This window comes from Anas acuta, chromosome 1 (assembly GCF_963932015.1).
Source record: "Anas acuta chromosome 1, bAnaAcu1.1, whole genome shotgun sequence".
In the NCBI taxonomy this organism is placed as follows: Eukaryota; Metazoa; Chordata; class Aves; order Anseriformes; family Anatidae; genus Anas; species Anas acuta.
In genome coordinates this window covers 74,159,959-74,171,085 of record NC_088979.1, presented here as the reverse complement: position 1 = coordinate 74,171,085, position 11,127 = coordinate 74,159,959, and the positions used below count along the sequence as shown (strand labels likewise).

At 37.8% G+C, this 11,127-nt stretch overlaps 1 protein-coding gene across 9 annotated transcripts in view; it reads left to right on the top strand.

Moving 5' to 3' along the window:
* The first annotated feature begins 8,379 nt into the window (after positions 1-8,379).
* Positions 8,380-11,127, top strand: part of PNPLA4 (patatin like phospholipase domain containing 4) — a 50,558-nt gene continuing 47,810 nt past the window's right edge. For 3 of the 9 annotated variants that reach the window (XR_011096740.1, XR_011096750.1, XR_011096755.1), the window contains exons 1-3: positions 8,506-8,673; positions 9,525-9,823; positions 10,645-10,771. Coding sequence is in view for 6 of the 9 variants with exons in the window: in XM_068682408.1 (XP_068538509.1) it covers positions 9,665-9,823; positions 10,645-10,771 (286 nt within the window). In the remaining 3 variants the exon portion in view is untranslated. Of the gene's footprint in view, positions 8,451-8,497; positions 8,674-8,701; positions 8,911-9,524; positions 9,824-10,644; positions 10,772-11,127 lie in introns of those variants that run through there. The other 6 variants (XM_068682408.1, XM_068682426.1, XM_068682388.1 and 3 more) reach the window with 6 other exon arrangements.

Sequence of the window (11,127 nt, the reverse complement as noted above, 5' to 3'; positions counted from 1 at the left end):
CCCTTGGCTAACATGGGGCAGCTTCTACATTCTTCTCACAGAAGCTACCCTATGGCCCCCTGCTACCAAAACCTTGCCACATAAACCCACTACAGAAAGAAATAAGATAAATTCAGAAATAATCAGGCAAAATTTTCATAACTTATCAATCTGGTAGACGTTAAATATTGGGGCCTCTGAAAGATGCAAGATACCTAGCTATCTGAGTATTGAATTGGACCTTGGAGAGGAATGGCAGAAGCCTATACATCAATAGTGATGATTACGAGCTGTTACTGTCTGCAAACACCTCTCTTCTCATTCCTCTAATGATTCTCATATATAATAGAGAAAACAACAACACAACACTGAGGTTTGCAACACAAGGTTTGCAAAGGAAGCAGTATGGAGAAGAACATGGGCACGTCAGCTGTGAAGCTGAACATAGTCATCCATGCAGGCTGTGACAAGAGAAAAAAGATGGAGTGCAAAAGTAGACACTAAATAATGTCTAAGGAAATGAAATGAGACAAATTGTACACAGATGGAGTGATTTAACAGAAATGTGCCATTCCCTTTCTATGGTGTCCAGTTTTCTGACTCTTTTTTCTGTTTAATGGATGACTTCAGGTTTTGCTGTCTGGCTTTCAGACAGTAATTCATCTCACCTCAGAATTACAAATGATGGCAGACGCAGCATTTGGCAGCCGAGTGAATGTACACTGTTGCCAGGACAGAGGTTCATTTTGCCAAACTGAAGCCATTTACTTGTGAAGAAGTTTCTTAGACCTTCATCAATATCAATAAAGAAAAAATAAGCAGTTTTAGAGGGTGATTCATCTAGCATACTTTAAAATTCTAATTTGGGATGAAATTAATCTCTTTCCAAAAATGCCTATTTCTCCTCTCTGACCAGCAAGGCACCTCAGAATGACTAGCTCAAATATCCATGTCTAGACTAGCCTACGCCTGCTTTCCTTTGATGAATCCCACCCAAGACGTCAAAAACTGAGAGGCAAAATATAAAAATGTCTGGTTAAATGAAAATAAACACATCCAAATTTGCTGTGCCTTTTATGAAAGGTATGAACATTTATGAAAGATAATTCAATATCAAACAATATGCATATATTTGGGCTACTTTCATGTGTGAAATAAAAAAAAAAAAAATCATTATTTCTGGGAGAATAAAGACCAAGAGCAGTTCTGGATTACTGAACAAATATCTTCATTGTCACCTAGGTCATTTTTTTCAACTATAACAAAAGCTAACAAAAATAATTAGGAAAAAAAAATAACAAAAGAATAACCACTATCCCTGTTCTGACTACTCATTTCAGAAAATATTAGTACAGTTTGTTCTACAGGGCATAAGACTGCCAGGAAATTTTTAAAGACAATTTGCAACATATGGCAGAGATCTGTTTTATGCTTGTAGATTTATAACGATTTCTTGTTGGTTTTGTTTTTGTTTTCTGTTCCCTCAAATTAATCATCTGTCAATATTACAGAATTATGGAATGGTTTGGATAGGAAGAGACCTTAAAGGTCATCTAATTCCAACCCCCCTGATATGTGCAGGAATACTTCCCACCAGACCAGGTTGCTCAAAGCCCCATGGCCTTGAACACCTCCAGGGATGGGGCATCCACAGCTTCTCCAGGCATCCTGCTTCAGTGCCTCACCACTCTTAGTGTAAAGGATTCCTTCCTTATGTCTAATTTAAATTTACTCTTTCTTAGTTTATAACCGTTGCCTCGTCCCATCACTACATTTCCTAACAGTCTTTCCTATAGGCACCATTTAGGTACCAGAAGGCCTCCACAGATCTTCTCAAGGACAAATAAACCCAGCGCTTTCTGCTTATCTTTATAGCAGAGGTGCTCAAACCCTCTTTCATTACTTGTATTTTCATGAAAAGGAAAATGTATGAAAAAAAATTTTCATACATTTTTTCATTATTTTTATTTAGGAAAGGTTTGCATTTCAGACTTCTGCTTGACTCCTTGGCCAGATCAAAGGTACTGTGAAAATGAGAACTAGAAAAGGCAAATTACATTTATGTTGACAATATTGATCTATAAAGACAAGACAAAACCAGCAGTGCCATCTACTGTTCAGACTTTACTCCTATTACCTGATGGGGTGGGAGTATTTTTCCAGTTTATAACTAGCTATCCTCCTCTTCTATTACCCAGGTAACTAGTAACCTACAGTGCTCTTGCTTTGCATGCTTATTTTCTTAATCCTCAGGTGTGTTACATGTGGAGACATGTACCATGAGTGTATTAAAAATTTTTCGTTGAGACCACCACCAATGAAACAAGCATTAGAGTCACTGCCCTAAAAATCATTGCCCTAAAAAACTGTAAGCATTAGAGTCTCCTCTTGTAAAATTATGACTGTATTCCAACAATATACAACTCCCTAAATGTAGGATACATGCAACTGTTTAAGCCATCTGACAGCTGGTCTTCTAAATCAACCAGCTCACATGTCTGAAAGAACAGCCATTCAGAGGGTGAGACACTTCATCTTAAGATATGGTATGAGCTGATTTAGCTTACTGTGAAGGCAAGTCAATGTTAAAGACATAAATAAATAATTTTAGGGTGGTCAGAATGAATACGACTTAGACAGAAAACAGGAAGTGCCTCTATTCACTACCACTTTTTTTGAACAGCCTTCTTGACACGTTTGCTATGTGTGACAACAAAAATCAAAGATTAATTTTATAGGCTAACTGCCAGTGAAGGAAAATTTTCTCACCTAAAATGGTCAGTTGTATACCACAAAGGACAAGCAAACTCTTATCTTACTTCCTCTATCGGTGACATGATAATAATCAATATTGAAAATGACTTTTTAATCTTGGAACTAGATGATAATGTAAACCTGTAAAGACCAAAACTAAACTCTCAAGAGACTGTTGGGAGATGTAAAGTTGCTAAAAGGCTGACCTAGTAGATTGTCTAGGGAGCAAAATCAGATCTAACGCATGATTTACATAACGCTAATCTAGATAGATGAGGTGTTTAGAAACTGAGGAAGAACTATCTTCTCTTTGATATTGAAAAGTAACTCGAACATGTCATCTTAGGACTAGATAGCAGCTGTGAGTCAACCCAGGGGAAATTTTACCCCCAGTCTTTCTGTTAGTTGGTGTTACTCAGCTTTAATTGAAAGAATGTTCTAGATAAACTAAAGACAGGGGAATAAAAATGAAGTGTACCTTGCCTACTCACCTTCAATAAAGTCAATTTAAGTGGCAACCAAGTGATAAACTGGGGGCAGAACTTTGAACAGGCAGAAATAAAGATAATAACAAGCTTTAACAGATACAACCACAATATGCACTAGTATGTACTCCTCTTAAATAAGATCTTACCATTTTGTTTAAAGACCCTCAAATCATGCAATGTCAGTTACTCTTCACAATATTTTTTTGTTTAATTAGCTACATTGATCACAGCCTCACTTGCAGCTCACATCAACTACAGACTGGTCAGTGCACAAATCATCATAAAAGGCTACTAGGTTATGTTGGGTATGACTAAACTCAATCAAAATCATTCAGGCTTGAATTGAAGTTCTGGCAAGGTTCAGCATAGGTAACCAACTATGACATACTACCTACATACTGTATTACATATTACTTTTTTTTTTTTTTTTTTTTTCGGAAAGGCTGAGCCTTCAGTATTGAATGATTTTCTTTGCTAAAACGAACTCAGTATGACAAACAGTCCCCCATTGTATGTGCATTTATATATATTTCTGATTGTGCATGAGGGGGTCAAATTACAGGGCTGTATCTAGTAAGTTTGTCCTATTTGCTGCAATGTATTATGTTCACATTGCAGATTAAGATAGGTTTTGATTTCATAGACTATGAAAAAAAAAAAAAAAGATTTTGTAAACATGTTTAAGGACAATTAAGGGAGGAAGGATAAGGTTTTTCCCCCATTTACTCAGAATTCTATGATAAAGGTTTATTCAGAAGTCAAGGCTTTAGAGTTAAAGGATAACAGAGATTTTAGCTTTCTAGAATTTATTCAAACTAATGATGCAATGTCTGCCCATCTGAGAGTAATGTTTTTCATCTACTTAGATACTGTTGAGAAACTTGGACTCAAATACTGGGAGACACTGCAGTTTATTCAGCTTATACTCGAAACAATAGCTAGAAACTAGTAGTTAGCAATAGTAGTAATTAATAATACAATACTAGAGTTATACCTATTCTAACCTAAGATACCAGCTTCTTTAAGCAGCAGTTAAATCCACTTTCTTCCTCCTTGTCTCTTTTTGGTGTTCCAATATTTATATGCCACTTTTTCCTCCTCACACTTTTGGAAGATACTTGGTACAGTTTTTAGGAACTTTTAACTTTAAATATATTTCTTTACTTACTTTCTCTAGAATTAAACTTTGTTTACTATGACAAACCCAACAATTAATGCAAGTTGTACCTGTTCTATACAATCAAAGCCCACTCTTAAACATGAACTACTCCTTAACTGTTGACTTTGTTAGAAAATGGTAACATTACTAAAGTTCACTAGCAAAGATGTAGTCCCAACAGCGTTTCCCACAGAATTCAAAACACAGGACCAGGAAAAAAAAATAAAAATAAATAAATAAAAATAACTGCACTCTCTATTCTGAGAAATGATCTTCTCATATAATGCCCCAAACTTGCCTTCTCCAGCAAATATATTTATAGTCACTGGTCTTGTTTGTATCATTTCATTCTTGTAAGTAGTTACCAAAAATGTATTTATTTTTCTTATTTTTGGGGGGGGAGTACACCTAAGAAAGATTTCAGTCAGCACTCAGTGAAGTACTGGATCTATTTTCACCATGCCTTTTAACAAAGTCAACTTAATTTTAATTTTTTACTTTTTATTATTTTTTTAAATGTCTGTATCACTAATATTTTTGCTAGAGGTTGCTAATGAAAATTTCATAAAACCAGCTGTTAATATCATAGCTGTTTTCCAAGCCAGATGCTGAACTTCGCCTTCTGAAAGCCTTCTGCTATTCTTCTTCTCTGTCATGAGCCTCAACACGTATCTTCAGCTTCTTTAACACACTTCTCTCACAGTTCCATTGCAGCTATACATTTCTATCCTAACTCTTCCTCCTTCCACCATGAAGTCAACAGCCTCCTTCCAAAACAGATTGTTTTTAATCTGGAATTAACTCTGTACTTTTTGAACTCATTTTTGGGGGTACAATTCCTGCATTTGCTGTATCTGCAAACTTCTACCTCCTGAAATCTCTTTGGACAGCTTAAATACACACAGTGATTCTGCAAGCACTCAGGTTAGAAGTGTAAAGAAATTTATTGGTTATAATACAGAAATAACAGCTACTAGATGAAGTATTAAAATGCTCATCACCTCTTTCAAGAGGCACAACAAGTCACTGCTAGCCAAACGAACAATCCTGAGAAGGGACATGTCTTGTAGCTCCCCAGAGCACAGCTTCTGTTTTGCCTGCTATCTTCTGACACCGTCTTTTCTTTACGATTTTATACTTGCTCATATCAGCAATTTTCCTCATCTTAAATGTATCAAAATTTAGCTCTTTTATCTCAAAATAATCTACAGACTTTCTATCGATTTCTTTTTCGCCACTTAGCAGTTTCCGTCTGAGATGTGTATGTGGTATCAGCAACAGGCCTTAGAGCACAGACAACTGAACAGATTTTAAGAGAGGGAGTTCCATTCCTTTTCAGCATCTACTGATGACTGTTATAGTGGATATAAGGAAATGGATTGGCTATGGCTGGCTACCATTAAAACCCATAGATTGCCCAAATCTAATGTCCTATGTGCTCATGCTTAGCCTGTAAAAAACACTTACTCTTTTCCTTATGAGTTCTTCAGATATTAATGTGCTGTAATAAATCATTGCATTTTCTTGAAGTTTTCAATCCATATATTATCATTTGGATCTAGGACAGTTTGAATTAATGTTGCAAAGCACTGTATTAATTCTGTCAATGGCATCCATCCAAAACAAGAATCTTCCACGTTCTCCAGGAAAATTTACCATGCAGAGCTCACAGAAAATAGACATTCAATAGAAGACATAGTTTTTAACTACATATATTTCTGAATAATACACGTAATATCTTTGTCAATAATAAGACTTCCAAGTAAAGCTTTACTCTCAATTGATTTTCTCTCTATATCTCCTCTTTTCCACATAGGACTCAATCTGTAAAGCAAGTAATTCAGTCTTGCTAGCAGAGACACATTATAGTAATCACACCACTAACCAGCTTACTCATGCTGACCAAAAATGTAACTAATATAAAATCGTATTTTCTAAATCTCCTTTTGCTGCTTTAGCGCAGCCTGGGAACTGATTTTAGACATACTTTTAAGTTGCAACTTAACTGTATTGGTGATCTAAAATACCTGTTCCAGAAAACACCGCATTTCAAAACCATTGAATTTTTTATATAACTCATGCCTTTATTCATTCCTTAAATGCCTTTTTTTTTTTTTTTTTGTTTTTTCATTTTAGTCTTAAGGCCAGAGTATCATAAAGAACAGCAAGCACTAAAGGAACAAAGACAGAAATATACATGTCATGCTCTAAAATGCTGAATATGGACAAATTTACCTAAACACACAGCAGATAAACAAGACTGACACTCTAATGGTAAGGATCCGATCTACCTTAGGTACAGGAAATGGAAAAAGAAAGGATAGAGTTTAAATACAGAGCTGAAGAAGTCTTACACTTTGTTCTAAAAGGCCTAAAAAGACGCAAGTGACAGCTGCTACATTTCAGTCAAACACATCTCCCTAACCAATGTCCTTGACAATTACTTGTTTTTCCTGTACTTGGAACTATCCCTGATTAAAGGTTTAATTCTCACCAACTCAGAAATCTAATAATCTTAATCTATATCACTAATTTTCCAGTAAATAAATAGATCAGACTCAGAACAGAAGGAAGAAGAGGCTAACGAATGTACTTAACATTAATCTATGTGCTTCTGGACAGATGAGAATGACAAGGGTCCTCCTGCTATTTTAGTGACTTTTGTACTTGCCTAAACTGTCACCCAGAGTATCAATTCAGATGTAAACATTTTCTCCATACGAATGTCTGCTACAAATTAGAACCCTGTAGTTAATGAAATATTCTTTTTCCACCAGTACGTCTTATCCAGCCTTCTCATCCACAAGCTCATCCTGTCAATATGGGGAAAAAGTACAGGATGAGAAAAAGAGAAGGCAGTAATTTCACCATAAGATGGTTTGGTTGTGTGTTAGACAAACACAGGGCCCTCTTTTGCAACATTTTTTCATGTGGATTTGGGCTGCAAGTCAGTTGCTGTTGCTGCCACTTCCTCTTCCTGTCCATACAAAACATTTGCATCAAATTGTAGTTTAAGTAATTTCCCAAACCACCAAAACCATGTGCAACACCTTTTGTGAAGTATTAAAGGACTATTCCTCAACACACAGAAAATTCAAATAAAACAATGTTTTATGCACAATATCAGTATCTTCTATCAGTTACATTTATTTTGTCCATATTTTTGTATATATATATTTTACAAATCACCATTCATGTGAATATGCCAGATATTCACCTTTCCTCCCTGTGAAAATGGCACTCAAGACATTTCCGTATTACTCCAATTAGGAGGATAACGTGGATTGTGCCTTTGATTAATTTCTCTCTCCCCTTCTTTAAAAGCTGTATTTTATAGATTGAGAACATGACTTATCACAGGAAATAAATAAATAAATAGATAAATAAATAATAAAATCCAAGGCAAGGGATCAGACTCCCAGAAAGCTCTTCCAAAGCTGTATTAACCAGGAAGATGCCAGCAGCACTTCCAGACACGTTTCCCAAACGCTGCCACGCCGCCAGCACTGCCTTTATTCCTGGTGCCCAGCAGCAGCGCGCGGACCGGCACCTCCCAACTCTGCGACGTGCGTTTGTTCGCATTTCTTGTGACCTAGATCACCTATATGCGTAATAAAAACTATTTTTTTTTTTCCTTGTTATTTACGTCTTAAATATTACGTGCCGGTCGAAACTCTGCTAATTTATCTTCATTACAGGCTAGCACGTGCAATGCCGGGTTATGTTACAGCAGGGTCTCGCCTCTGTGTACGCACTTCGCGGGATGATTCCACATCCTGCAGACTTTTATTTCCTACTCCAGAAAAGCCACTTGTACCACCTCAAGCCTATGCCTGTGGGTGCGGCGCTGAGTTCAGAGCAATTAGTGGCACAGAGGCAGCATTAACACCCACCCCCCCGCCCCCCCCCCCCCCACACACACACACACTGCGACACAGCCCCCACATCATGGCGGCTCCCCCAGCCGCGGGCTCCCCTTCCCCCCTACCCCTCCCCGCAGCCTCGCCGAGGTCTCGCGAGGTTTGGTGCGGGGCGAGGCGGCGCGGCCGGCGCTGGGCGCCGCGGGCGAGGTGCGGCTGGGGCTGCCCGCGGCTCCCGCCGCCATCTTGGCTCCGCCGCAGGGCGCCGGGAGGGGCGGGGAGGGGAGAGGAGAGGGCGGGTGCGTGCCTGTGTGTTTAAGGCTGCAGTCGGGAAGGAGGCGGCCCGCTGAAACATTGGCTTTCTGGCTCGAGTGTAAAAGATTTCGTGGCTTCCCTTAACGTCGCGATCGCTGATATTGTTGGTTGGCTTGCTGTAGGTGTTATAAGGGAAGAGTGCGTCTGGCAGTTTGAGCTCTGTGTCGCTTGTTGATGGTGGCTGTTTACTGGGCGTGGGGGGAGGGAGGAATACTCACATTGCTTTGTAAGCCGCAGTTTACGGCCCATCAGATGAAGTGGAAAACCTGAAGCTCACCTGAGTGGGTTTAAATTTGGAGTTGAGACCCTGCCCCCCCCCCAGAACAGCACTGTTCGTCTTGCACTGGTGATGAAGGCAAGAGCTTGTTTAAGCAAGTGCATTTCTGTGTTTGCAGTTTGGGTCTTGCTGGGTATAAACCAAACTTATAGCTTGATCTGTGTGTAACCCCTGTGAGACCCTTGCACCTCAGAAAAGCACCAGGTTTACCTGGTACTGACCAGCAAGCCCAAGTCTTACTTACCAGGCTCCAGCATCACCGCTTTGGTTTTGCGGGCAGTTGGCTTAAGTGGCTGGAACAGCCCTTGCAAATTTTTCAGCAGGGACAGAAGGAACAACCTGGTCATATTGTTAATTATAAGGGAGACTTTGTTTGTTTGGTCTCTGCATTATTATCAACGGTAGTTCTTCCTGTTCTTGAAATAACAACTCAGTTTATGGTTGGTGCTCAATAGCACAGTGCCAGATGGGTGCTGGAGAGAGAGAGAAGTAGCTACTGAAAAGTTCTGCCTGAAACTGTTACATTTTCTACAAATCAACTGTTAACACATCTATGTTTTGGGTTGCAGTCCCTTGAAAGCTAAATGTGAGGGGGCTGTGAAGGGAGCCTTGTTACAGGGTCAGGGCATTGGTGTGCAGCTATCTTTCAGCTACTTCATGTTTTGTTTTTGTTTTCTGATGTTTTTAAACAGGTTATGTTTAGAAGAGAGAAAGTTTCTACTGCATAATTGTCGTGTCCAAGAGGTCATCTGTTGATATTCCCTATGTAGCTCCATGGTAAAACAGCTTCTGAGAGTGTCATCATCTGGATCTAGAGGTTACTTTTAAGAAAATGTGGACTGTTAGAAGTCTCTGTACTGCTCAAATACAGTTATGTCAGTTTAAAGAAGGCAGACTGTGTAGTTGTATATTTCCACAAACCCAGCAGTTCTGGATTGGATTTCTAAATTACTGCACCATAACAGCACCACATGAGAGACTTAAATGCCAGGTAAGTATTTATTATTTATTTTTGTGGTGTTCTAGTGATGTGCAACAATACAGTGATGGTGCATCACTTCTTTTAGAACCTACAGGCCTAAATTTTTATCATAGGTATCTTTTGATGCCTATGGAAAAAAATCCTTATGAATTGAAGATGCCTTTTATAAATAAAGATTAAGGGCCAGGCAGCAAGAAGTTGCAGGAGAACCGGTGTTGTAGAATGAACTTTTTTGTATCTTGTAATTCTGAGCTGGGGAGAAACATTGATTTGTTTCAAGTTATGCTCCAGACAATACTGAACCATAGCTGACAGCCTTACTAGTTAGTGAAAAACCCTTTATTGAAGAATAGGACCAGAATTCTCCAGAAAACTATCTTTACTAATACAGTATTGCACAGGGGGAAAAAAACAAGTCTGTGTTTACTGGATTGATAAAATACAAATAAGAATTTGATTATTAAATATATAGATTTTAACAAACTCTGTGGGAAAGGACAGAAAATTAAGGTTAATCTCAGAGACTTGACTGTTCTAAGTTGTAATGCTTCTCTTTATCTAGATGTCTAATTAAGTTTATCTTTAAAATATAAATTGCTGCACATAGTTTATTTATAATAGATTATGGTTTCAACTAGTTAAATGAGGGCTAAGCAGTTATGAGAAATTCTTCCGGATGGCTTTATGGGCTTTATGACTATTTTGATAGATTTTAAAATCTATTTGAACATAATTCTTTTATTTTTATATCTATATATATACACACATATATATACACACACACCTGTTCTTTCTGTTTTAAATAGTAATATTTTATTATAACATTGTAGGTTTCTGAGATAAATGATAAAACATCAGTAATAGATACAACAGTTGCTGTTAGTGCAGAAGGAACTAAAGCAGATGCAGGAAAGAGTCCCAGTGGAGAATGTGATGGAAAACAACGTGCATTAGAAGGTATTAAAACTTTTCCCACCATCTTAAGAAGCTAGCTTTTCCTGTCTTTTCTGTATATCTTGTCTTAATGATCAAGATGGTCTAAATTATTAATTTGAAAGTTTGACATCATGTGTTTTACTTATTTTTCTAGTTTTAAGGAGAACATATGTTTTTTTATGTCTTGCAAAGACTCATGTAATTTTCCTAGGAGTATTAATGTCTGATTGGATCATACACTGATTTTTTAAATTATTGCAACTTTTTCCTTCAACTTCATCAAATTGTACAATGCTTATTCATTGTGACTGGATATATGCAAAATTTAGTTTATCTATTCTAGCAACTGTGGTGACCCTTAATTAGTGTACAGTCTG